We start from the raw sequence: 27,270 nt of genomic DNA, 5'->3' as shown, positions 1-27,270 counted from the left end.
CGCAAGAATACTGAGTGGATGCCATTTCCTCTTCCAAGGGATCTTCTTGACAGAGGGATCAAATCCGAGTCTCCTAAGTCTCACTGCACTGGTTGGTGGGTTCTTTACCACTAGCCACCTCTGGGAAAACCATCAACGTGATGGGTGGAAGACAAACCCATGAAGTGAAGTGTGACAAGCCGCCAGAATTGATGCCAGTGTAGTCTACACTGCAGGTGTCTGGTGAAGTGACAAGCCAAGGAGACAGTGTTTGGCTTGGTCTTCCTCAATGCTGGTTTCCATTCAGGGAATTTGAGGGCTGAGGAAAGTCATTTCCTTTGACTTACCCAGATTTTATTTTATATTTTATTATTTATTCATTTATTTTCTGGCCATGCCATGCAGCTTGCAGGGTCTCAAGTTCCTTACCAGGCATTGGACGCAGTCGCTCAGCAGTGAAAGCGTGGAGACCTAAACACTGGACCACCAAGGAATTACCAACTTAACCAGATTTTTAAACAGTGTATTTAGAGATTATTACACTAATGCAACTACTGTGGGGTTGGAGAAGACTCTTGAGAGTCCCTTGGACTGGCAAGGAGATCCAACCAGTCCATCCTAAAGGAGATCAGACCTGAATATTCACTGGAAGGACTGATGCTGAAGCTGAAGCTCCAAACTTTGGCCACCTGATGTGAAGAACCGACTCACTGGAAAAGACCCTGATGCTGGGAAAGATTGAAGGCGGAGAAGAAAGGATTGAAGGAGAGGACAGAGGATAAGATGGTTAGATGACATCACCGACTCAATGGACATGAATTTGAGCAAACTCTAGGAGACAGTGAAGGACAGAGAACTCTGATGTACTGCAGTCCATGGGGTCGCAAAGAGTGGGACACGACTGAGCAACTGAACTGAATGTAACTACTTTAATACTTTTAGTAAGTGGCTTCCATACTCACTTGAATCCCAGGAGGCAGTATATTATTATTATTGCATTTATAGGTGAAAAGGCCGAGGCTCAAAGAAGTAACTATTCCAAGGTTATGTTGCTCGTAAGTGGTAAAGGCAAAACTGGAACCCCCTCTTAGACACAGCCTGTAACACCGCAAGTCCCCTCAAGGCTGGATTCAGTCTCACGTGACACTGGGCATCTCATTTGCTTTTTTTTAAGCCTTCGTATTTCCACCTGCATAATGGGGGTGAGGGATCCAACTGTCAGCTTCTAGTCTGGCGCGGTCGGGAGCTCATGGTCAGATCGCAAGGATAACGGGGAAGACCGGGAGGTGGAAGCCGCGAATTTCTCCATCTGAGCTCACAGCTCCAAGTTACCACCTCCAGGCTCCAGCCAGGTTCCCATGACAACTCGGCCAGCCGCCATCCTGGGACGGAGGGCGTGCGTCACTTCCGGCCCGTTTATTTCCGGGTCCCAGCCCCAGCCCCGCGGCGGCGGGCCTTTAGGCTCCGAAGCGGGACGCCGCCGCTTCTCGCTCACCTTTCTGCCTCCGGCTTCTTCTCCGCCTCCGGCGAGTGCGGGCCTCTCCCTGGCCCAGCGCGCAGCCGCGGCCTGGCCTCCCTTTGGGCCCGCCTTCGAGACGTCACTTCCGGACTGAGTGCTTCCGGGTCGCCGCGGCCCCAGGGTACTGGTCTCTGTCTCCCGCAGCCGGCCGGAGCTCCGAGCGCCCAGCCGGGCCCGGCTCCGGCGGCGGCCGCGGCTGCTTCCTGCTCACCTCGGCCGGGGCGTCCTCGGTGGCGGTGCCGGGGTAAGGGCGGTTCAGCCGCGGGCGGAAACGGCGTCTGGGGCTTCCCTGGGCGGAGGGGGCGCCCGATTCGGCGGGGCTCGGCCGGTTCGGGAGCGGGGTCCCTTCGCGGCCGGTGAGGGGGCGATGGGCGAACCCGCCTTTCCGGCACTCCGGGGCCCCGGCTGCTCCTCAGGATCCCGGCTCCCCGCGAGGGCTGCCTTGCAGCCTCCTGGAGACCGGCGGTGGGAGGCTCGGGGCAGCTCAGGAGGAGCACCCCTTGTTCGGCGACGGCCGCAGCAGCAGAACACCCCGATTCCAGCCGCAGGCAGTTACCGCGCAGTTGGTCATCAGCCCGGGCTCCGGTGGCAGACCGGGGTTTGTACTCATTATGTGACCTTGGACAAGTCACTCCATCGTCTGAGTCTCAGTTGGCTGGTTAGTTCAGTGGGGAGTGAACCTGTCTGCTCGGGGCCGGGGTGGGGATGAAGGGAGATGCATACGAAGCACAGCATCTGGCATACAGCAGCCTTCCAGTAAATGATGCGTGCGTGCTCAGTCGCTTCAGTCGTGTCCGACTCTCTGCGACCCCACAGGACTGTAGCCCCGCTAGGCTCCTCTGTCCATAGGATTCTCCAGGCAAGGATACTGGAGTGGGTTGCCATGCCCTCCTCCAGTGGATCTTCCCAGCTCAGGGATGGAACCCGGGTCTCCTGCGTTGCAGGTGGATGCTTTACCATCTGAGCCACCAGGGAAGCCCCCCACCCCCACCCCCGCCAATAAATGATAGCTGCTGTCGATTCGGCCACAGTCCCTGGGGAGGGCCCGAGATTGGGACTAGGGTGTTTTGCACAACTGATGTGGCGCTTAGAGGCTGTAAGAATTACCAGACTGGGAATAGCAGTTGCCAGCTTCTGTGTGCTGCAGGGAGGGGAGCCTGCTTGCTCCAGAGCCCCTCTGCCAGTGGCAGCTGCCACTGGGGAAGCCCAATTTCAGCATCGGCTGAGGCTATTTTCAGAGGTCGGGAAGCCCTCTCTCTGAATCTCTCTGGGATTGGGTTGGGGTGTGGGGACCCTTTGGTGTTTTCACTGCCAGTGGAAGGTTGCTTAGGATGTGTCTCAGGGGCTTGGGGATGAGTGCCAAGGAGTGGGGTGTGGAGGTGGAGGGGGTTGATGGGCACTCCCCTTGCTGCTGTTTGGAGGCCCAGGGAACTCTGAGCGGCCTGAAGCTAGACCAGGGATCTGTAAACCTGTGGACTGGGGCAGTGCCGGGCCCAAAATAGCTTCTGCCTGTGCAGGGAGGAGGAAGCCTTCAGATGCTGCTTGGGGAATGTTTCTGCTTGAATGGGCCAGCTGAGGTAAAGCCAAGCTCATCCTTTGCTATCCAGAATCATTTCAGTTCTGTTCAGTGAGGTTTTAAACAGATCCAGCTTTCCTCTGAGATGTTAAAAAAATAATTGAAATACCACCACCACCCCTCCCCCTGCCCCCGATTGCAATATCTCTCTTCAAAGGGGGGCCCAGATTGTGGGTGCAGGAAGGTGCTGACCAGGTCTCTTGGCTCTGAACACCCACCCGATTCTGTTAGGGATGTTCATGGTACCATGCTTTTTTTTTTTTTTTTTTTTAATTCTGCCACCAGCCTGGCATGTCTTGGCATTCCAGTCCTTGGGTTGCTTGGAGAAATTAACGGCTTCTGTCACTGCGCTGTCTTGGTATCCTGTAACCACGCTGTTTTTGCAGAGAGCGTGTTTTTTGTTGTTCTTGCAGAGTGCTAGGAATAAATTGCTGGCTCTGTGCTCAGAAGAGACATCAGCTATGACCAGCTACAATGCAGCCTGTATTCTCAGAAAATGAATTCAGGAGGGATGATGTCAGCTGCTTTACCACTGGCCAGGCGCTGGTCAGCCTCCCCTCTCAGCCCTCGAGCTTACGTCATAGAGAGATCTGTGCTCTTCCAGTCCTGCTCCGTGTGAGAAGATGGGAGTCTTGCTGCCACCGAAATTTTTAGAACTCAGCTCTGCTGGCCCTGCCATAGGGTGTCTGACTTAGTCAAGCCCTTCTGAGAAGAGCTGTCCAGCAGCTGGACGGCTGTGCCTGAAAGCAGTGCAGCTCAGAGCTTGAGTCAGGGTTTTGGCATCAGACCCAGGTTCAGATCCCTGAGCCCCTTCTCCTTGTCCTTATGGCTTAGGGCGAGTGACTTGGCCCCTCTGTGTGTGCACGCTGAGTCGCTCAGTTGTGTCAGATTCTTTGTGAGCCCATGGCCTATGGCCCGCCAGGCTCCTTTGGCTGTGGGATTCTCCGTGGCCGTGGGAATACTGGAGGGGGTTGCCGTTTCCTCCTCCAGTTGGCCCCTCTGAGCCTCAGTTTTTCCTTGTCTAACCTTGGGGTTGTCGAGTGGATTCGTTGATTTTCACGGGGCACTTAGCAGAGGGCCCTTCTGTGCTGACTCTTGGTGAATGGCACTCATGGTACCTGCAGATGATGAAGTAAAGGAGGAAGATTCCAGGCCAGGGGCTGGCCACCCCAGGTTCCAATTCCAGCTCTGACCTTTTCAGGCTCTGTTGAGCAGGTTGTTTAGTGGCAGAGCCTCGGTCTCCTCGTAGAACTGTGAGGATTAAACTGGATGATGCAGTCAAAGTGGACAGCCCGAGGCCTAGCGCACAGTAGGACCACGATCATTGTTCGCCTTTCCTCCAGGGTCTTGTAGCATTTTCTTTCACCTGTTTCCTCACCAGTGTAGGCTGGTTCAAATTTCCCCTTAGATGTGTTTCCTGCCCTTCACTTTAGGACTTTGAATACCAAACTGGGCTGTTTGCAGTCCTTTTGTTTGTTTATTTGCCAGCCACAAACAAGGGTGGGGACTGTGGTATGGTTACAGCGCCGAGCAGACGCTGAGCTGAGCTTGAGGGTGGCTGACTCTGTTTTTTTAAAAAAAAGTCAGTCTCTATTGGCTCAAGCCTGACTTTGGAGAAAAATCATAACAGTGTTTTGGAGGCTTGATGTCGCTCTGTCTAAATTGTTCTCAGATGTACTAAAAAACAGTCCCTGGGGCCAGAGGCTGGATGGAAGCCTCTTTTGGATAAATAAAAAAAAAATGGTAAACGCATATGGGTTTTTTTTTTTTTAGCAAGGACAGTGATGTCTTCTCTCAGGTTGCAATGCAGTTTTATTTTTAAAGCGAACACACATACTTTGATACTGAGCAGTAAGCCTGTTCAGCTAGAATTCAGGGCAGAGCTCTGTCTTCTCAATCGCTGTGCCCTCCTGTCCCCTGCCTACGCCCTGTCCTCCCAATTGCACCAGCCTGGGGCCTGGCACCATGGAGGCCTGAATATCACTGAGCTCAGGAATCATGGGGTGGCGGGAGGAACACAGCTTTCCAGTCCTTAGGCCAGGCTTGGAAGCTGGGGTCCGCCTTTTCCTAACCCTGAGCTTACATAACCCTGTGGCAGATCATGTCATGGAGCCTTGCTTTCTTCCCTCTCCTGCTGGCCTTCCAGAACTCTAAGGAGAGCTAAACGAGAAACGCAAGCATGGTGAATGCTGACGTGCTTAGCATCATGTGTTTTGCCTGTTTTATCAAATACCTACTGTGTGCCAGGTGCTGTGTTAGGCATCATGGTGAACAAAACAGATATTGTCCTTGCCTTTGCAGGGTTGACTGCTTACTGGATATTGAGGGGAGACAGACAGGAAGATAGTAAATGAATAAAGTTGAAAATTTCCCAGAGTATTTTTTTTTTTGGCCACACCCAGCAACATGCAGAACTTACCCCACTAGGGTTCGAACCCATGCCCCCTGCAGTGAACTGTGGAATCTTAACCACTGGACCTGCCCGGGATGCCCAGAGTTGATGATTTCAGATGGTGATTACCCCAGGATGATGGGATGACAAGGGCCGGGCAGGTGCGCTTTGCTGAGCTGGGGTGGTCAGGGAGCGCCTCAGAGGAGTGATGGTTGAGCTGAGACCTGAATGATGAGAGTGAGCCTGCGACAGGAAGAACATGCAGAAGGGACAACGTGTGCAGAGGTCCTGCGGCCAAAATGGGCTTGATGAGCGTGAGGAGCAGGCAGAAGGGCCTCTGTGGGTGGACCTTAAAGGGCAGGGATGGCTGTTCTGAGGGCCACAGCGACCTTGGGTAGGAGGGAGAATCTGATCCCAAGTGGCACTGTTCACCTGGGTGCAGTTCAGGTCTGAGCCTTGGGCTTCCTTGGCAGGGCAGTGGGTGGGAGAAGGTGACCTCTCTGTGTCCCTAATTCTCCTGCATGTCTTACCCCCTGGGCGTCTCCCCAAAACTGGAGAAGCCAGAGGAATGTCCATTACCGCCTGCATGATTTTATGGACTTCCTGATCGTCGCCAGGCTGATGGGCACCTAGGACTTCTGAGCCGGACTCAGAGCTGCTGGAGGACTGTGCAGGTCCATCCCATCCCACCGCAGCTTGTTTTTGGTCCCTCACCATCTCCCACAGCCAACAGGAACCGCCCCCCGCCCCCAACAACTCCCACAGCCAACAGGAACCGCCCCCCCCCCCCCCCACCCACTCAGACAGCGGCAGGGTTTTATGAAGCGTGTGCCCTGCCCTGGCACTGTGACCTTTCCTCAGTCACTTGGTCACAATCTCTGCACCCACGGAGCTTGTGGGCAGGAAGGGCAGGACAGGTGAGTGTGAAAGCACATGCCCACCCCAGTGGGAGATGTTTGCCTCACTCTGATCTCACCTCTGGGAACGCTTGGTAGGTGTTGCACCTCCCGACACTGGGAACGTCTGCTGGTGTGCCTCGTGGGCCTACTCTGAGCTGGCATTCTGGAGAGCATTCTTTTCCTTTCCTTCCCTTGGCTGTACTGGGGCTTCGTTGCAGCGTGCGGGCTCTTTGTGGCGGTGCACAGGCTGCCCTGGTTACCCCGAGGCGTCTGGGGTCGCAGTTCCCTGACCAGGGATGGAACCCTCACTCCCGGCATTGGAGGGCAGGTTCTTTACCACTGGACACTGGGGAAGTCCCTGAAGAGCTTTCTGTACTGACTGCGGAGAATCCTTCTGCCAGCTCTGGACTGTAAGAGTTATTAACCCCGTTTTTCAGATGAGAAAACTGAGTTGAGTACTTGGCCCACGTAACCTGGAGAAGCAGACCCAGGGTTCACACCCAGGCAGGCCAGCTTTGAGGTCTGCCTGTGACCCCCGTGGGCCATGTTGCCGCCCCGGCCCCGGCAGTATCCCTCGATGGATACGGATGTGCTGCAGCACCGTAGCGCCAAGAGTACTGATGGATCTGTGCCTACTCTACTAACAGGTGGCCAGGAAGATGGCAAGAGTGTGTGAATCCTGTGCGTCCAGCCTAGAAGGTTCTGTCCTCTCACAAGAGGGAACCGTAAAAAACAAAGGTGGAGTGGGATTCCCTTGTGGTCCAGTGCTTAGGACTTATGCCTCCACTTTAGGGAGCACAGGTTCAATCCCTGTCGGGGAACGAATACCCCAGAAGCCACAGGGCATGGCCAAAACCACCACCCCACGCCCCACGCGTCCCCCCCCGGCAGAGAAACAAAGGCAGATCAAGGGACTCTCCAAGAGTCAACAGCCAACGTAGCCTTTTTTTTTAATGATCACAGGTGTGATCATGCTCCTATCCTCCTTGCTTTGAACCCTTCAGGGGCTTCACAGGGCTCTTTGAATGAAATGTCTGACTCGTTGAGACCAGGGGCTGGGATCCTGCTGGTGTGGGCAGCCTTGTGTCCTGTGACCCTCCTCCTCTCTCTGCTTCAGCCTCACTAGCCTGCTTGCTGTTCGCATGCCAGCTTCTTTCTGGCCTCAGGAAAGGGGTGTGGCAGTGAAAGGCATGGACTTCGTAGCAGCCTGCCTGGGCGCTCACCTCAGCCCTGCTTCCTGATAGGCCTGTAGCTTTGGGCGCGTTTCTTGGTGTGTCTGTGTCTCAGTTTTCCCATATGTGAAATGGGGGTAATGATGCCACTGACCTCCTAGGGCTGTTGGAGACAGGATGAGTTAGGAGGCGTGTGCACCTGGCGTGTGGCAAGCACTCATAGTGTTAGCCCGGGGCCTGACTCCCTGCCAGCACCTCCCGCTTTGGGTCTAACCCTCACTTTCTCAGGGGCTTTTTAACCCTCCCTCACCCCTGTGAAACCAGGCTCGATGCCCCTAATCCTACTTTCCAGCAGCATCAAGGACCTTGCCCGTCCTGTTTCCACTCCTGTCCGGTAAGTGTGTTGAAGCCCTGGTGTAGCTCAGGCCGGCTCTGCTTCTGGTTTGGCCTCGGCAGCCACCAGATGGGACGTGGACCATTTCGAGGAATGACGTGCTTCTCGGTCTTCCCCTTCCAGAGCATTCTGCGGGTCCAGGCAGGCAGCATGTTGACGCTTCTGGCAGTGTCCCTGCCTCTAAGCCAGAAGCCATGGAGGAGATAAGGTAGCCCCTGTCCCTGGATCGGATTGGATGGGGAAGCCCAGTTCAATGGATGCAAAATACAAGGATGACTTGTTCCGGAAGTATGTGCAGTTCCACGAGGGCCAAGGGGACGCCACCCCCAGCAGTGATGAGTCCCTGCGGGCGGCAGCCTCCACCCTGCTCAGCCTGCACAAGGTGGACCCCTTTCATCGATTCCGGCTGATCCAGTTCTATGAGGTGGTGGAGAGCTCCCTGCGCTCGCTCCGCTCCTCCAGCCTGCGGGCCCTGCGCTGCGCCTTTAGTGTGCTTGAGACGGTGGGCATCAACCTCTTCCTCTGCCCCTGGAAGAAGGAGTTCAGAAGCATCAAGGTAAGGTCTGGGGACGGGCCCTGCATGCTGCTCTCCCCTCTTGTGCCTTGCTGTCCATCTTGGGAAGAGGGTTTGTGACCGTGTAATCTCTTTCCTCTGCTTGGGCCTTCCTGGCTTCCAGGCTGCCTCTGAGATGAGGACCAGAATTGCCCACCTGGCCTCCGTGCATAGTGCCTTCTTCGCTGGTTGCCCACCCCTGGCAGCTCACATCTGAAACTGTGAGGTTGGAAAGGAGGGCAGCACCCAGTTACACAGGGCCTTGGAGCCCAGAGTAGGGGCTGGAATTTATTCTAAGGGGGCAGGGAAGCGGGCAGGGCCGGGATCCGGTTTCCGCTGGAGAAGATGACTCCTGGTGGTTGTATGGGAGGTCCACAGCGTGGAGGCCTTGAGGAGGCTGCCCCAGAGGGAGACAGGGATGAGGGGGGAGGAGGAACTGGAGACGGAGAGTTCTGAATCATTCCAAAGGCGGTGGTGGCTCAGGAGAGTTTCCGCCGGGTCAGGCTGAGTCTCACCGAAATACCAGAAAGGGTACTCGCATTGCTCCTGGGTGTTTCTGCCTCTGACCCAATTCCCTTTCTCCATCAGTGTTTGCCCTGCACCTCCCTAAGGAGCAGGGCCCCTGCAGCCCATGTGGAAGGCCAGTGGCTTTGCTCCCTCCCCACCCCCACCCCCCGGGTCATTTCCCTCAGACCCCTGCGCTGAGTTGTTGGGGAGCAGTAGCCTCCACTTGCTGCCCTGAGATGGCCCCGACCCCCGCTCCCCACGTGCCCGTGTGCAGACTGGGTGCGCCCCGCCCGGGTACAGTCTCCGCGGTGTGTCTGGGAGAGAAGAACCCAACTCTGCTCCTCTGCCCTCCCTTCCCCTAGACCTACACCGGCCCCTTCGTGTACTACGTCAAGTCGACGTTACTGGAGGAGGACATCCGAGCCATCCTGAGCTACATGGGCTACGTGCCCGAGCTGGGGACCGCCTACAGGCTCAAAGAGCTGGTCGAGACGCTGCAAGTGAAGATGGTTTCCTTCGAACTTTTTCTGGCCAAGGTGGAGTGCGAGCAGATGCTGGAGATCCACTCGCAGGTCAAGGACAAGGGCTACACGGAGCTGGACGTGGTGAGCGAGCGCCGGGGCAGCGCGGAGGACGCGCGGGGGTGCGCAGAGGCCCTGCGGCGGCGCGCCGAGGCCCGCGAGCCGCTGTCGGCCTCGATGGCGCGCGTGGTGCTGCAGAAGTCGGCCAGCGAGCGGGCGGCCAAAGACTACTACAAGCCCCGCGTGACCAAGCCCTCGCGGTCGGTGGACACCTACGACAGCTACTGGGAGAGCCGGAAGCCTCCCCTGAAGACCTCGCTGAGCCTGCGGAAGGAGCCGGCGGCCGCCGAGCCCGGGGACGAGTTCAAGGACGAGATCGTCCGCCCGCCGCCCTCGCTCCTGACGGTGGCCGGCGCTCCGCACGGCGGCGCCGACGACCTGCCGGCCCCCGCTCCCAGCAACGGGCTCGGCCTGCTCCGCGGCCCCTACCTGCCTGGCCCGGACGACGTGGATCTGTACACGGACGCGGAGCCCCGGGCTGCCTACCGGAGGCAGGACGCCCTGCGGCCCGACGTCTGGCTGCTGAGAAACGACGCCCACCCCGGCTACCACAAGCGCTCGCCCCCCGCCAAAGAGTCCGCCCTCTCCAAGTGCCAGAACTGCGGCCTGGCCTGCAGCGCCGCCCTCTGCTCGCGCTGCGACAGCCAGCTGGCCTGCTCCCCGGCCGCCAAGCCCAGCGCCTTCCCCGGCAAAGCCTCCGGCCACGACAGCCTGGCCCACGGGGCCGCCCTGCGGGAGAAGTACGCGGGCCAGACTCAGGGCCTCGAGCGGCCGCTGCACCTCCACTCCAAGTCCAAGCCACCCGCCGCCGCCGCCGCCACCTCCCGCTGTGGCTTCTGCAACCGACCGGGGGCCGCCAACACCTGCACCCAGTGTTCCAAAGTCTCCTGCGACGCCTGCCTCAGCGCCTACCATTACGACCCCTGCTGCAAAAAGAGCGAGCTGCACAAGTTCATGCCCAACAACCAGCTGAACTACAAGTCCACCCAGTTCTCCCATCTCGTGTACAGATAGATGCCACCCCGCGCCTCCCTGCTCCAAGGGCTACACCTCCGACCTTTCTGGTGTCACGGGGAAGCAGTGTTAAGGCATAGATCTCAGAAACAGAGCCCTGCCCTTGACCATGCGGGTGTTGGGAGATCCTGGGACCGGCCACCCCACGTGGGAGTTCCCTTACCGACTCAGATTATTTCAACTGATGGCTGCTTTGTCGTCTGGCAGGAGAGAGGGTGGCGCTTCCGTTGGGAATCCTTTTTGGCTAATCTCTCCACTCCTTGTTCTTTTTTTTGGGGGGGGGTGGTGGGCTTGTTTCTTCAAGATGGTTTCTATCTCTGGGACTCTTGCCGACCCCTCACTCCCATGGCAAAGCCAACTTGGAATGGGAAGGCCCCCCCCCCCCCCCCCCCCCCCCCCCGGGTCGCTTCCAGATGCACACCTGGAGCGGTGAGCTAGAGGCCTGTTGGCTTGTGAAATGAGCCCTCCTGCCACACCGGGCCTCCTCCACTGGCTCATCCCTCCGCCGCCGTCCCCAAACACCGGGACCGCGCTGGGCCCCCCCCCCCCCCCCCCCCCCCCCCCCCCCCCGCCTGCCTTCCCTGCCTCTACGCGTCAACGGTGACCTGAGCCCAGGATTCACTGAATGTCATGCTGTTGCCTCCACGGCTCAGTGCAGCCGTGGGGTCTGTGAACTTCGCCCTCACGCTCTGCAGTGTGGACCTTCCACCGCGGCACTGACCTCCCCCCTCCTCCTGTTGTTTGCACATCTTTCTCTTCCTGTATTGTACATAGATATTTTTGAGATTTATTTTTAAATAAATATTCAACTTGCCGTGTGTTTCAAAGTGGTGAAAACATTACCGATGTAGCTATTTATAAAGATGCCCCAGGTTCTTTAGTCTTCCAGGGGAGGGGCTCATGCCCTTCCACCTTGTTGCCTCTGCTCGCCACCGCCCAAAGTTCGAGTGGAGCGTGCAGGCTTGGAGAAGGAACAGAGATGATGTCCCCTGGGCTCGTGGAGAGCCGCTGTCTTCCCTGCAACCAATCTCAACACCTACCTCCAGTGCGCACCTCGGGGGGCTCGTCCGGGCTGAGAGGTCTCTGCGCCTGCAGACTGTGACCACCCAGTGACGAGTCAGGAACCTCACCCTGCGGACCTCCAGCCTGGTCTTCACCGCTTGCTGAGTGTGGGCCTTGCGCTGCAGTCTCCTCGAGTCTCAGTTCAGAAGGAAGAGGGTTTGGATCCCCACCACCCCTCCACCTCAGTCCTCTCCTCTTCACCTGTTTCCAGGACTCCTCTGTAACCTACATGACCTTTTTGCACTAGAGGTGGGCAGGAGTCGGCGTGCGCCCAGCAGACGGGTGCCTCCTGAGATTCTTAGCCGAGCCTCAGCGCTTCCAAACCCGAAGGCCCCTTAAACTCCTTATGTGAATTAACTGACCCCGGATTATCCTTTTGGGTTACAGAGGAGGAGCGGGGCAAGAATCTGAAAATAAAACTGCTTCCGTGTGAACTAATAATATATTTTAGCCATAAGTGTTGGTGATGTACAGAATGTTACGGGGATTGACCTGCAGTGGGTTTTGTGATGGGAGGAGGTATTCAGCTCCTGAGCACATTTCCATCTGGCTGAATCCTGAGGCCACTGTGAATTTGCTGATGTTCTTCCAACTCAGTTGAGAGATTTTAAGGTTTTCAAAATCTTCTATGGCTTTTATATATATATATATATATATCTAGTAGATCACTTGTAGATATTCCATGTGTATATAAAGCTGAGTTTCAACCAACTTGATTACTAAGGCCCTCCCACTGGGGGCACCCATCTTTGATGTCCTCCTTCCTTTTCACATCTCAGAGGTGTCAGTGCCTCTCCCAGTCCTGACTTTTCCAGTTTTCCATTTTCAGACTGCTCTAGCACTACACTAACTCTTAACCAACCGTGATGCCACGTAACTCACAGAGCAGACAGAAGCAGGAATAACCCACTTGTTCTGGAAGAGAAAGTCCAGCGTGGGTTATCATCACGGAAACACTGTGTTCGTGGGTTGGAATAGGAAATGCTGTGACCGTGCTCCTCCTCGGTGTGTATCTTAATTGTATGAGGTTGCTGTGATTGAGATAAATAGATGCTAATTTAAAAATGCAGATGTTTGCATTTGATTTCTACCAAGAGTTGAAATGTTGAGAGATGCTTTAAAAAATAATAATAAAGTGTCTTCCATTGTTAATGAAGTGTTTGGGCTTTTATGTCTCTTCCCCTCTGCCGCTCTGAAGTTTGGGTTGCTTGGGTTTGTTTTTTTGCTATTTTTGTTTGTTTTTTGCTCAAACCATGTTTTGTTCTTTAGTGACAGGACTCACATTTTTTCCTCCATGAAACTCACAAATGATAACAGCCAGCATTTGAGTGCTTGTTCTGTGAGACAGACTTTAAAAAAAGAACAAAAAGATTTGTGTATGTGTTCAGGTTGCTGCGGCCTCTGCTGCGCGGCCTCCTCTCGCTGTGGTGGTTCGGGGCTGCTCTAGTGGTGGTGCGCCGGTCTCATCGCACTGGCTCCTCTTCTTGCCAAGCACAGGCTCTCGGTGCCCACGCTTCAGTAGCTGTGGTGGGTTGGCTGTTTCTGCAGTACAGGAGCTGAGTTGTCCCCTGGCACGTGGGATCTTCCTGGGCCAGGGATCAAACCCGTGTCCCCCGCATTGGCAGGTGGATTCTTTACCGCTGAGCCACCAGGGAAGCCAAGCCAGGCATTTTATATGCTGAGACTTTTGAGATCTCATGTAATAGTCTGAATCCTCCTGGAAGATAACCTAAATCCCATCTTACAGATGGGGGAACCAACGTGTGCAGAGTTCAGCCATGCTTCCTAGGAGTGGGACTGTAGATTCCAGCAGAGATGATTGTTAGTGGTGACAGACAGGAATTAAATAACAGTGAAGGGTATTGTGTTAAAAAAAAAAGCAATCCTATTTAAAAATGTTTGATTCATTTAAATGCCTCAAGAGGATCCTGGTCAGTGTAATGCTAGCTTATCTCTAAGAAAGAGAAAGCAGGGCCAAGAATCTTTAGCAGAATCTTGGGTTTTCAGTTCTCCTCTATTCAGGGCAGACCATACTACTTACCCATTATAGCAATGATAGGTGATTACTTTAAAAATCAATTTAAGCTTTCTTTTTAAAATGAAGTTTCCAGAAACTGATATAACATGCCAAATCAACTAAACTTCAATAAAAATAATAAGTAAATAATGAAGGTTGACTTAACCTACATGGCAAAAATCTTCAGGGCAGTGTAAAAAGCAGCTGTGGTTTGGGTACGTCCTGGCTTTATCCCCTGGTGGGGTGTCTGTGCCACCATACTGCCCACTCTGGGGGCTTGGCCCCCATGAGGCTGCTCAGCTGTCCAGGAAGAGACTAAACAGTTCTCTCCAGCTCACTCACTGGCTGAACAAATATCCAGGCCTTGGGCCAGACGAAGGCCCAGGTGCTGGGTTTGATTTTAGCGACAGCATAGGAAGTGGCACTGCCATCCTGGCTTCCTGGAGATGAACACCCAGCCTGGGAGAGCTAAGGAAGCCAGACACTCGCTCCTGACGCTCCTGTATCTATCTGAAGGGGAGCAGAGACTCTGAGCAGCTTGTTTGATTTGCATATGTAAATGACAAGCATATTTAAGCATCACCAGGCCCACCAGCTGTACAGCATTACCATGAGCCTTGTTGCCAGCTCTGAGCACCGACCTGTGGTACCCCACATGCTCAGAGGGATAGAGCCGTGGCAGACACTGCCAGTTAAACTCTGGTAGCGGCTCACCCACCCTCCCTTGCTAATAGAAACCCGGAGGTTTAGACATCTGGCCAGCAGGATAAAGACTGCCTTTCCCAGCCTCTCCTGCAACCAAGCACGGTCATATGGTTAGGTCTGGTCCATAGGATGGAAAAGTGCTGTGACTTCTAAGACTTGTCCTTCAAAGAAAGAAGATTGTGCCTCCCACCCTGACCATGCTGGCTGGAATGGAGCAGCTCTGTGTGACTCTGAGGCAAAGGTCAAGGCATGGGGGGCATGGCAAGTGGCTGGAAGGGGCTGGCTTCCTGACACTTAGGAAGCCACCATCTTACCTGGCCTGCCCCACCTACCTTCAGATTTTATATGCAAGAAATAAACTACTCTCTTGCTTAAACCCACATTTTTATTTTTTCCATTTGCTCATTTTAGAAAACTTGATTTACAAAGAAAGCCAGACTAGAATAATGATGCCACATGTACTCTGAACCCAGGGCTTCAGTCGTTGAATGGTTAACAACTTCCAGCCAACCTGATTTTTTCTGCACCTGTCCATCCACTTCCCCGACTCCTAAATTCCTTGGAAGCAAATTCCAGACATCTGTTTCATTTCGGAACATTTCAGTTTGCGTATCTAAAAGACAAGGACTCTTAATACCCTGACCGTATTTAAATTTTTATAACAATTCCTTAATTAAGCAACAGATATCAAGTCAGTGTTCCCAGGCCTAGTTGTCTCCTAACTGCACACTTTAAAAACTGCTTGCCCTGGGGTCCCAATAAGGTCTCACACTCCAGTGGATAGATCTTTAAATCACCTTTATCCTAAAGGCTGTCCCCACGGAGGGACACTTCTCGTTCTTTTTTTTTTTTAATTATTCCTCTTGGAATGTATTTGTTGAAGAGACTGGATTGTTTGTCCTTCAGAGTTTGCCAGCGCCTAAATTCTGCTGTAGGCAGCCCCTGCTGCTATCAAGTTCCTCTGTTCTCTCAGCCTCCTGAAAATTGGCAGTTGGATCTTTTCTTTTTCGATTCCTTTCTGTTTATTTGAACATGTTCAAAAGTAGAAAAATAAACATTTCTTTTGCAGCGCCATCAATAAGGGGTGAGAGAAGGTCACAAGGGAGGATTGGGGCTTATGAATAAAGAGGGTCAGGGTCCCAGACGGGGGAGGGCTGGGTCCAGGTCTCCAGACGTGCACATCTCCACTGGCAACACCTCTCAGGTCCTTATAAGGAGACTGAAGGGGGGGTTGAAAGGGACAGAGGCCTCGAGGCAGCCTTGGGACCCCTTGGGCCTCCTGGAGATGCAGCCAGTGGTGCAGGCGGCCCCCGGGGCAGGAGTCCCACTCTGGGCCGAGCCAGGATGCAAGCCTGGCGCTCCGGGCAGACGTGGCACGGCACGTGCAACGGCTGGTCACGGACCGCCCCCAGGGACAAGTGGGCCACGGCCCCCACGACCGTCAGCATCAGGACTAGCTCCCCCTCCAGGCCACAAGGCGCTCCACACCTGCAGCTGCCTCAGGTCCTGGGTCTCGGGGAAGAGGTGAGAGCTGCGGCTCCCTTTCTTCAGTGAGAGTGACTCTGCCAAGGCGTGCTTGGCGCTCTTGAAGCCCTCCGGCTCCCGTGGCAACAGGGAAGGGAACCAGCCCCCGTGGCAGCCCATCCCCGCCACGGTGGGCTTGGATGTGGGGACAGGGCCTGTTCTGGCCAGGTCCAGCCAGGTCCAGTCTCACAGTCACCAACACCAGGACCCAAGCTGCAGCCACGGCTAAATCCCAACGGCTTGTCTGGCCCCAGGGCTCTGCTTTCAGCCAGGCGCACGGGGCAAGCCCAGCTGATGTGTGTCAAGTGAAAAGGCAAAGGAAAACAGGAAATCTCCACTTGGACTACAGAGGGGTGAGTGCGTGAGGCCAGGCGCCCAGCCGGGTGAGCCGGCCTGTGCCAGGAACGAACGAGAGACTGAGATTCAGCTGCAGAAGAGAACTTTGTTTCTGAGAAGACCCCGCGCCTGGAGAGACTCCAGGTTAGGACTCCTGGGTAATGCCTTTAGCTCGCTGACTTTGGGGAGCCCCCGAAGGAGGCTGACGCAGGTGGAAGGATGGGAAACTGACTCAAGACTCTCACGTTGGGGCAGGGACATAGAGGGGGTGGGTAAGACTGCCTGAGCGGCAGAGAAGGGGCATCCTTTGAAGGTGCAGAAGTTTTAAAGTCCGCTGTGGCCCTCTTTGGCCCTCTTTTCCACTGCTACTTTTGTTACCTATGCTTTTGGCATTAAATCCAAGAAATTGCTGCCAAATCCAGCGTCATGAAACTTGCGTTTTCTTCTAGGAACTGTTTTTCAGTTTCAGACTAAAACTACATTTGGATCTTTAATCCATTTTCGGTTTTGTGTATGCTGTAAGGGAAGGGTCTAGCTTCATTCGTCTGCATTTGGATGTCCAGTCTTCCCGGCACCCGTTTGTGGAGACGGTCCTTCCCCCACTGAGTGGTCTTGGCATCCTTGTGGAAGATCTTCGGATCACACGCGGACGGGCTTCGTTCCGGCCTCTCTGTTCTGTTGGTCTCTGTGTCTGTCTGTATGCCAGTAACACTGTTTTGATCACTGTAGCTTTGTCTGTATCGTGTTTTGAAATCAGGAAGTATAAGCCCTCCAGAGTTTCTGTTGTTCTTCAAGATCGTTTTGGCTAATCGGGGTCCCTTGAGATCCCATTTAAATTTTAGGAACTTTTTTCCCCATCTGTGCAAAAATGCCATTGGGGTTTGGATAGGGATTACATTGAATTAGTAGATTGTTTTGGATCATATGGACACTTTGAATGATAGTCAGTCTTCCAACTTGTGAACACAGGATGTCCTTAATTTGTGTCTTCTTCCATTTCTTTCAGCAATGTTTTGTAGTTTTTGGTGTACACGTTCTTCACTGCCTTGGTTAGATTTACTCCTAAATATTTTTTATTCTTTTTGATGCTATTGTAAGTGGAATTGTGTTTGTAATTTCCTCTTCAGATTGCTCTTGATTTGAGTATAGAATCATGAATCATAGAGAATAATGTGTTGATTTTGCATCCTGCAACTAATTCTTATATTAGTTCTAACAGGTGTGTGTATGTGTGTAAAATTTTTAGGGTTTTCTACATGTAAGATCATGTCATCTGAGAACGGATATAATTTTACTTCTTTCCTTCCAATTTGAATGCCTTTTATTTTTTTCCAGCCAAACTGCTCTGGCTAAGATTATCAGCACAATGTTCAATAGAAGAGGGAAGAGAGGGCATCCTGGCCTCTTCTAGAGGAAACACTTCCAGTCTTTCAGCACTGAGCATGAAGTTGGCTGTGGCATGCGTGTTTTGGTATATGACTTTTATTATGTTGAGATAGTTTCCTTTCATTCCTAGTTTTTTTTTTACCGTGAAGGTGTGTTGGATTTTGTCGCATACTTCTTATGCGTTAATTGCAATGACCATGTGGTCTTGTCCTTCATCCTACGTGCTCTATCACCTGGTAGCTGACTTTTTTTTTTTTTCTTTTCAGTAGCTGACTTTTGAGGCTTGCTCATTTGTGGGTTGGGTTTTTTGTTGTTGTAAGAACACTTCATAGATGTTGTCTTTTTTTTGTCAGGAGGCACATGGCGTCGAGTTCTGTCCCTTTGGGATATGAATAGCCTTTAAGGCTGTTACTCAGTACTTAGATCGGTTATTTAACTGGAGACTGCAAAATGGAGATATTCCAATTGTAGTCTTAATCGTTTGGCAACTGGAATACTTCTATAAAAAGAAACTTTTCTGCGGTGCTGTGAATCCCTACCCGGGACAAAACTGTATAAAACTGAATACATGGGCACACACACACAGGAGAGCATGTCAAACTGATGTAATTGGAGCAAGGTCCATGCATTTTACCAGTTGTGCCAAAGTCAGTTTCCAGTTGTGATATCCCCCTATAGCTCTGCAAGAGGTCACCTCTGAGAGAAACTGGCTGCAGGGTACATGGAACCTTTCTGTACTATTTTTGCAACTTCCTATAAATCTAGGACTTAAACAAAAGTTAAAAAGAAACTTCCCTCATCAACTATTTTGCTACTAGTGATATAGTTTAAGAAAAACAGGATAGATGTTTACTTCTTTCCCTTTATTTTTACTTAGAATAATGAGCTGGTGCCTTAGAATCCCCTAATGGTGACTGTGATTCTTTTTAAACTTATTTTGTATTGGGGTATAGCCGATTAACAATGCTGTGATAGTTTCACTTCAGAACACTGAAGGGAGTCAGCTGAACATATAACATGTATTCACTCTCCTCTAAATCCAGTGACTGATTTTTAAAAAGTATTACTCTGAACTCATTTATTTCAGTATATCTTAAGTATTTCAACCCACTCCATTATTAATGTTATCGACTTTCAAGTCCCATCTTTGCTCAGTGGGAACCTCCTCAGGCTGGCTCCCGAGTCCTTTTGACCTGACCCTGAAACCCCACTTGCTTCCTCACCACCTGTTATAATGGGGCTCCAGGTTCACCTTATACATTTCCTGCCCAAGTCCTGGAATTGAAGGTTTCTCCAAAGAGCCCTGGGTCCTCTCCCTGTGAGATGACGTAAAACCCAACCCAAACAGCATCAGAACGTGTACTGTCTCCCGCCTCGAACTCCGCAGGGAGGTCAGTTCTAGGACCAGTTAATCCCCTCGTCGGACAGAGGCGTTAAGGACCGGCCCGGCTTCCTGCTCAGCAGGTGGGCAAGGCTGTGCCTCGTGTTAGAGTTGCCGCTGCAGGTCCACTGCATCCGCACGGGATGGGAGACAAAGGCCAGACAGTGGGAAGAGGGCGCTTCCCTGCTGTGAGTGACTGTTTTCAAGTGTGAGGCAACAGCTGGAAATTCCCTAAGATGTTGCTTTCCTCTCCTGCCAGGACTGGGTCAGAGGCCCGTTGCTCAGCCTTCTCAGGTGAGACAGCGGAACAACCAGGAACGGCTTTACCTCCGCTCGGCTCCTCTGGGTGTCCTGTGCTGGTCACGGGGCCTTCAGCTCTGTGCGTGACCCTCCCCTGCAGCTTTCCAGCCTCTCAAGGAAAACCCTTTTTCCCTTGCTTGCTCCCCTTCACCTTGTTCAGTTCACTCAGTTGTGTCCGCCTCTTTGCGACCCCATGGACTCCAGCAGGCAAGGCCTGCCCTGTCCATAACCAACTCCCAGAGTTTGCTCAAACTCATGTCCATCGAGTCGGTGACACCATCCAACCATCTCATCCTCTGTCGTCCCCTTCTCCTCCCGCCTTCAATCTTTCCCAGCATCAGGGTCTTTTCCAATGAGTCAGCTCTTCACATCAGGTGGCCAAAGTATTGGAGTTTCAGCTTCAGTATCAGTCCTTCCAATGAATATTCAGGACTGATTTCCTTTAGGATTGCATAGTTGGATCTTCTTGCAGTCCAAGGGACTCTCAAGAGTCCTCCCCAACACCACAGTTCAAAAGCATCCGCGTCACCCCGAGTGCCTTTCCTGGACAATGAGAAGGTTGAAACGTGAATGACGACACCCGCTTCCCCGGGTGCCAGTCTGGCTCCCCTCACCCTGACTCTGGTGCTCTGTTCCAGGCTGACTGGGCTCAGCAAACTCCACTTCCCAGCCTCCGCCCAGCCACCGGGGCCTTGGAAGAGCCTGCTTCCTATCTGCCAGAGTTCCCACCGCTCCTGGGCCCACTGGCATCACCGTCGTGCAGTTTCACTAGGCGGGAGAACCCCTTCTCTGAGCCCAGTCTCTGTCACAGGGGGACGGGAGCTGAGGGGAATGGGCGCTCCCCCCAACCCTGCTCCCGACCTAGTTTCCCGCTGACACTGGCAGGCGTTGATCGGCCACACGGTTGGCAGTCCAGGAACCAGAAGGGGCGAGCATGTGATAGATGCTTTCCCCGAAGCCTCCTTTGGGGCCAGGGGCGGGAGAGGTGGGGTAGCAGCGGGAGGCGTCGCAGGGTCAAGGGGCCCGAGAGGTCCAGTCTTGGCCTCCTGCCGGAAGGCTGGTCCTCGGGTCAGGACAGGTTCTCTCGCCTGGTTTTGTTTATCTCACATGTGTTTTCTGTTTGCACCTGTGACCAAAGGCTTCCCAGATGGCTCAGTGGTAAAGAATCCGCCTGCCAGTGCAGGAGACTCAGGAAGCACAGGTTCCATCCCTAGGGTGGGAAGATTCCCTGGAGAAGGAGATGGCCACCCACTCCAGTCTCCTTGCCTAGAGCATCCCATGGACGGAGGGGCCTGACGGGCTACAGTCTATCGCGTCACTAAGAGTCAGCACACACGCACAGCCTGTCACCATAAGCAGCTTAGGACGCCTTTTGGAAGTATGAGAGGGTAAAAGCCAAGTGAGCCTCAAGACTTCCCACTGAGCAAACATTGCCTCCACCGTCCACCCAACTCTTGCAGCCGTGTGGGCTCAGAGCCTGGTTTCAGCCAGGCAAAGGCCCACCAGGGGCTGGCCTGCAACCCCAGGGGCCCCTGGTGAGGATGTGTCCCTTGCATCCATGCGAAAGCACTCGTGGGCTGGCTGGAGGCTGGGCGTGGCCTGAGCCCTTCCCACAGAGAGACTCTATGCTTAGGCCACTCAAGATGGTTGCTCTCTTGCTCTGGGTACATCTCCTGTTCGACCAGCCCCTGCTTCCCTCACATGACTGTCCAGTTCTCTTAGTTACAGGGCTTAATCAGATCCTGGTAACTGAGCCCACCTGTCATCAATCCCCACCCCGCCCCCACCTATAAAAGGTAGCCGCCTCCTCCCTGGGGTACTGAAGGCCGCTGCTGTGTTCTGCCCACCAGCTGCCATACATACGGTAGGGTATCGCTCCACCTTGTGTATCGACCCCTTGTGTACAATCCCTCCATCTGCCAAACCATTACACCTTCCCTGGTGGCTCAGACGGTAAAGAATCCGCCTGCAGTGTGGGAGACCTGGGTTCGATCCCTGGGTTGGGAAGATCTTCTTGAGAAGGGATAGGCAACCCACTCCAGTGTTCTTGCCTGGAGAACCCCATGGACAGAGGAGCCTGGTGGGCTACAGGCCATGGGATCACAAAGAATCGGACACGACTGAGCGACCCACACACACAGCAAACCATTGGTGTCTCTGCTGCTGCCTCTGGGCGATGGTCTCAAGGCTCGTTGGCCGGTGGGGTGCAGCCCCACAGAGACAGAGGCAGGAATTGGGCCCCCAGAGCCCATGCTCCTGCCCATCACCCCCCACGTTCTGCACCCACCTCTGGCCTAGAGAGCCGAGCCACATTGGCAGAGCTGGGCCTAGGGACGCACGACCCCTGCCTTTGCAAAGCCACGGAACACAAACACAGACAGTGGTTCAGGTTCAGCAGCTTTTGTCTTTATTTCTAAAGAAGCATCCAGTGACATTACTGTTTTCCATCTACTTCTAAACTCTTAAAGAGCCCAATGAGACGAGGCAGTGGCTCCAGCGCAGCAGCCGCAGGCCCCTCCACCTCTGACTCCCCCTCCCCAACCCGCAGCCCCACCAAGAGCAGCAAATCATTCCTCAGAGACCAGGACAGGGAGTGCCTGGGGGAGGACAGAGGAACAAGGCTGGCCTCCCCACGGTCCTAGCAAAACAGAGTGCTTTAAAAATCCTTCATTTTTACAAAGAAAACCACTCAAAAAAATACAAGATTCTGATTAACCTTGAACACACCAAGTTTTGCAGGAGCTGTACTGGAGAAAACGTTCTACATTCCCAGGTGGCGCAGTGGCAAAGAATCCGCCTGGCAAACGTAGGAGACTCATGAGACGCAGGTTTGACCCGTGGGTGGGAAGATCCCCTGGAGGAGGAAATGGCACCCCACTCCAGCATTCTTGCGTGGGAAATTCCATGGACAGAGGAACCCTGGAGGCTACAGTCCATGGGGTGGCAAAGAATCGGACATGGCTGAGCACACACACGTTAACACACACGTTCACACACACAGCCACACACCTCGAGGAGGCCCAGCGAGTAAGGCGCCTTCTCAGCTCCACAAAGCAGGGCTGGGCCCAGAGAAGCTGCTCTCACGCGTGGCTGGCCAGCTCTTTGGACGGGCCCGCAGCGCCGGCAGGCAGCCTTTCCCTTCCAACCACCAAGCTGCACGCTCCCCATCAGCCCCGAGGACTCAGGGGCCCGTGGCTGTTTTCCAACCACTCAGCTTTCTCCCCCAGAAGCCGGGACGCTCCCGCAGAGCAGCTGGGAGAAGTCCTGCTTCTGGGTAGGAAGCACCACGCGTTCTGTTTCCCGCCAGGATTAGGGACCATGTCATCTGGGGTGAGCATCGGTGACGTGGGGTGGGCCGGGGCCATTAGAAAGTCTGCCTTCGCCTGTCGCACAGGGCAAGACGGTGGAAGTCCCTACAGGTCTGGCTCCACTTGTGAGAGAGACGGCGGGAGCCTGAGCAGCAGGGAGCTGCCTGTTCCTCCTCAGCCTTCGCTCTGACTGCGGTGTTTCCATTTGACACATATTGTCTGGGGCTTTGGAGACCGGGCTCCCGGTACAACAGCTGTTTAATAATCCTGGCTGCTCCATCGGGAACCTTTCAGATTTGGTTTCCTACCCACCACCCAGCAGGAGACACACACGTCTGCGTCCTGGAGCCAGTGAACAGGGAAGCCGAGAAGGTGCTCTTTTTGGCATTTAAAGTCTAACTGACGGCCAGTCACTGCTGAGAGTCCTCCTCACGCCAGACTTGGGGACCAGCTCCAAGGCCAGACCCACCCTCAGCCAGGCCTGTGCCTTGCACCGCCCCCAGCCCACCCCACCCTGGCTCTTCTCAATAAAGCAGAACGATCCTGACTGTGGCCTACCCGCTTTGGGCTCTGCCAAATGTGTGGGCCCCTGGGGGCGTGTGGACCTGAGACCCCACAAGGCCACCTCTGACGCAGGCTGCAAGGAAAAGGCGCCCCACTCAGCGATTTTTCCACTTGCCACTGCACACAAGGAGTCTGCAGGCAAATGAGGTCGACCTGGCGGGGGGCGGCGGGGGCAGGGGCTGCCAGGGCCCCACCAGCACCCTAGTCTGAAGAGGTGGCTTGCCTGGGGGTGGGGGGCCCTTTGGCCGGTCCCTGGGCCGAGGGTCTGAGCCCCAGATGACGGGACTGAGCCACCTTCCGCCTGGCTTTGCGCCAGCCCAGCCCAAACTTGACCTCTGGGGGCCCAGGAAAAGCCAGCTTCTTCCCCTGGAAGGCCTCACGCCCCAAACCTCCAAGTACGGTTGTTCCCAGGGGTCCTACAACCACAGGGCTGCTCAAGGGGCCTTCGGGTGTGGGCTTACTGCTGCAGGACTCCCCAAGACAGCCTGTCCTCAGAGCTCACTGGCGGACTACCTTCCCCAGAGGCACTCACGCACTGCAGCCCTCACCTCTCTCTAAAGTCATTACCTTCTCTGTGTCCTATAGATCTCCTGTCCCATGGCCTGGACCTGAAAGGAAGTAGGTAGGAAGTTACAGTTATGCTGGGCTTTAAAAAAATCTTCTCGGCATTTACTGCCCCAAACAACAGACTATTAGGAAAGGGAAAGACAAAGTCAAAGTCGCTCAGTTGTGTCTGACTCTTTTCGACCCCATGGACTATACTATACATACAGTCCATGGAATTCTCCAGGCCAGAATACTGGAGTGGGTAGCCTGTTCCTCTCTCCAACGGATCTTCCCAACCCAGGGATCGAACCCAGGTCTCCCCCATTGCAGGTGGATTCGTTACCAGCTGAGCCACCAGGGAAGCCCCAGGAACGGTAAAGGTAGACAGCAGTTTTTGATTCTCAGGCAATGACAGCTGAAAGAAGTCCACCAGAAAAACCTCTCCACCGGCTCTGGCCTATGCAAAGGTGAAAGGGCAGCAGCTGAGGAACACGGGTTCCCTGCATCCTGGCGGGCTGCTCTCCCACACTGCAAAACCTCGACTCAGCCAGCAGAGGGCAGCAGAGGCTCACGGAAGGCCCAGGCTGGTGCCGTCCAGACTAGGAAAGGTTCCTCGGCAAGCACCTCCACACAGCCAAACCCCAGACACCTTCCACCAAGCCCCTCACGTGCTTCTCTACTTAACGTCCTTCTCAGGTCTCAGCTACAACTGGGAGGCCAGGTGACACCTGGTGACAAGGGCACAATGAACTGAGAAGAACCTATTTCCATTATCTATGAACTCACAGCCAAAAAATATTTTCTGGCAGGCTATTGAATTTACAATGTAACTTACACCTTAAGATCTGACTGAATTTCAAGGCGGGTGGGGGGAGCAAGTTACTGATGAACTGAAGAATGAGAGGACAATCCGGTCTCTGAGCCCTGCTGCCCTCCCCCAACCCTACGAATGGACAAAGGTCTCCTCCGCTTGATCTTTTAGTTTTCCACTAAAAAGAAACCGGAAATGATGGAGACCAGAATCAAGCCTGGCATTAATCTTCCAGTGGGGAGATTAGGTGAAGTAAAATCATCCTATTTGGCTCAAATTATGAGGTTAACGTGGGACGTGACAAAAGGAAGTGGTCACCTTTTAGCAATCAAGTACAGATTTACTTTTCATGCACAAAAAGGAAGCCACGGGCTGCCTGCCTGGCTTCACACCTATACTTTGGGGAAAGGGAAGGGGTGAAGGCAGGGGTCCGGCCTTGCACGCAGGGCACGTGAGTCCTTAAAGGCCCTGAGGTCCGTCCCTCCTCACACCCTGAGCCACCCTGCCTGGGGCGGAAAAGACGGAGACAGCTCTGCTGCCAGCCCAAGATCCACGCCGGCCCACCGGGTCCCCAGCAGAGCCAGGGATGGGCTCGTGATGAATTACACCACGCCAGGGGGTGCCGAGTTCCGAGGCTCCAGCTGGGACCCTGAGCCACATACAGAAATTGCCGTTGGCCTGGGGATGCACAGAGCAAGCAGGTAGAGAGAAGTGTTCAAGGGCCGGTGAGGCGAGTGGACGCCGCCAAGTCAGTAACTCCAGTCATCTGGTCATGATGGGCAGCTCACCCCTTGAGATGGCCCAGGAACTGGACCACGGTTCTGTGTGTGTGAGAGCGAGCGAGCGAGCACGTGGAAGGGCCGAATAAGTCCGGGTGAGGAGCGGATGTACCCGGCTCCCGGCTACGGGAGTCCCGGGAGGGGCTGCAGGGAGGACCCAAGACGGCAGAGAACAGGGAGCAGGAAAGAAGAGATGCTGATGAGCTGACGGCGCAGCCGGTGAACGGCGGGCGGAGCCCAGGGAAAGGGGCCTGGGCAAACAACGACCACTGAATGAGGAATCAGGTCAGGGAGGTACTGCTAGGCTCTCACTGCTCCGTCAAAGAGCATGAATTTAAACTCAATTCAGACAGCAGCTGCTTGCTAGCCCGCATAAACCCCGCGCCTCCAGGTTTCCCCTCCAGAGGGCGCTCTGACCCCGCAGAGAGGCTCACTCACCCCCCCCAACCCAGGGCTACAGCTTCCAACAGGGCTCCAGGAGCTGTGCCCGCGCGGTTCCAGTGTAAACATTCACAGCATTCCCAGAGAAGGCGGGAGCCGCCTGCCGCCCGGGGAGACAGCCTGTGAGGTGCCAGTCGGAGGTAAAACAAAAAAGGCCTCTTGGTTTCTCTTTCTCACGGAGCTCAAGCAACATCACGAAGGGGTGGGCGAGGGTCCGAGGGTTCTGAGCCTGCCGCTTGGATGAGAACTGCTGCTGAGGAAGCCAGCGGCACCGTGATGAGGAGCAGGCAAGTGGCGGCCGGCTTGCGGCCCCGTGGGTCCCGACGCCCACCCGGCAGAGAAGGGCTCCGTGATGAAGGCAGCGGCCAGGGACGGCGGCGACTGCGCACCGCGCTCTCGGGCACCTCAGCAGCAAAGATCTACCTGCACGCGGGCCCTCCGGTCTGCGGTCAGGCCCAGTAAGGAGCGGGGAGGGGGCACTGCAGGGCAGCCGGCCGGCCCCCAGGGTCTGCGGAGTCCTGGGCTGGGACGACCCTGGCCCGGGTGTCACCCTCCTTCTGTCCGCCCTGAAGAGCGGAGAGCTGCCCGCGCGCGCGCCTTGCGGGGGTCCGTCCCGGGCGTCCTGGGCATCACTCGGTCACAGCAGCTCCTGCTCGTCGTCCTCCGAGCCTGAGGGGCCCTGGCGCACCTCTTCATACCACTTGTTCGTCAGCGTTTTCATCTGGATGCGCCCGTGGTGGAGGTCCTGGGGCGGGAGACGGGGCAAGCCCTTGTCAGTGGGTCAGGGTCAGGGTCAGGGTCAGACTCAGGGGCAAGCCCTTGGCAGTGGGTCAGGGTCAGGCTCAGGGGCAAGCCCTTGTCAGTGGGTCAGGGTCAGGCTCAGGGGCAAGGCAGGGAGGGACAGCTGCTTTGTGCCTTGTGGGAGGAGACGGCAGGCAGGACGCACGGGCAACTTCAAAGTGTTAACTGACTAAGGGCAGGCTGAGATTTTTCTCTGTGGGCAGGAGGTTAAGGGTCTCACTCATAACAGGAGGAGGCGGCAGGATGGCGCGATGTTAAAAAAAAAAAACCCTGGCCTCCGCAATCAGACACACCTGGGCTCTGCTCTCAGCTCTGCCCCGCACTGGCTGTGTGACCCTAGGACGGGGACTCCACCTTTCTGGGCCTCAGCCTCCCTAGCTATCAGGTCAGACAGCTCACTGCGTCTGCCGCGTGGGCTGGTGGGGCAGCCCACCACCCACGCACCGCGCTCCCGGAAATGACGCCATCATGGAGAACACCTGGCTCCCACTGAGCGCTCACGTGCTGAAGGCACCCTGACGCTGCAGGAGGAAGGCGGGGCTCAGTACCAGAGCGGAGCCGCCGCAGGGGCAACCCCAGCCCCGGCCTGCACGGGCAGGTGACCGTTTCAGCAGAGCAGACCCAAGCTGGCCCAAACGGGCATCACTCCCGGTCACCCAGAGGCCAGTGGTGCCCGGAGGGGTGGATGGTGCGGGAGCCCTGAGCCTCGGGCCACGGCAGGGC

General features: G+C 54.9%; 2 protein-coding genes and 1 long non-coding RNA gene across 6 annotated transcripts in view; 1 reads left to right on the top strand and 2 right to left on the bottom strand.

Annotated features, from left to right (window-relative positions):
* Positions 1–486: 486 nt before the first annotated feature.
* Positions 487–1,579, bottom strand: LOC138417225 (uncharacterized). Of its 2 annotated transcripts, XR_011248040.1 has the most exons (3): positions 1,475–1,557; positions 942–1,361; positions 487–707 (listed from the first exon to the last, which is right to left on the bottom strand). It is a non-coding gene; the product is annotated as an uncharacterized lncRNA (long non-coding RNA). The 2 variants fall into 2 exon arrangements; XR_011248039.1 differs by lacking the exon at positions 487–707 and having other exon boundaries at positions 890–1,361; positions 1,475–1,579.
* Positions 1,580–1,585: 6 nt separating this feature from the next.
* Positions 1,586–11,400, top strand: SPATA2 (spermatogenesis associated 2). Of its 2 annotated transcripts, none has more exons than XM_069547034.1 (3): positions 1,586–1,742; positions 8,055–8,487; positions 9,354–11,400. In XM_069547034.1, the coding sequence occupies exons 2-3, from the start codon at positions 8,167–8,169 to the stop codon at positions 10,584–10,586; spliced, it is 1,554 nt and encodes a 517-aa protein (XP_069403135.1). In that variant the 5' UTR covers positions 1,586–1,742; positions 8,055–8,166; the 3' UTR covers positions 10,587–11,400. The 2 variants fall into 2 exon arrangements, with proteins under 2 accessions (XP_069403135.1, XP_069403137.1); XM_069547036.1 differs by having other exon boundaries at positions 1,601–2,156.
* Positions 11,401–21,681: 10,281 nt separating this feature from the next.
* Positions 21,682–27,270, bottom strand: part of SLC9A8 (solute carrier family 9 member A8) — a 71,677-nt gene continuing 66,088 nt past the window's right edge. For both annotated transcript variants that reach the window (XM_069548808.1, XM_069548809.1), the window contains one exon: positions 21,682–26,491. In XM_069548808.1, the coding sequence (XP_069404909.1) occupies positions 26,384–26,491 (108 nt within the window). In that variant the 3' untranslated portion in view covers positions 21,682–26,383. The remainder of the gene's footprint in view (positions 26,492–27,270) is intronic.

Source organism: Ovis canadensis, chromosome 13, assembly GCF_042477335.2.
Source record: "Ovis canadensis isolate MfBH-ARS-UI-01 breed Bighorn chromosome 13, ARS-UI_OviCan_v2, whole genome shotgun sequence".
NCBI classification, from domain to species: domain Eukaryota; kingdom Metazoa; phylum Chordata; class Mammalia; order Artiodactyla; family Bovidae; genus Ovis; species Ovis canadensis.
This window is presented reverse-complemented; position numbering and strand designations above follow the sequence as displayed.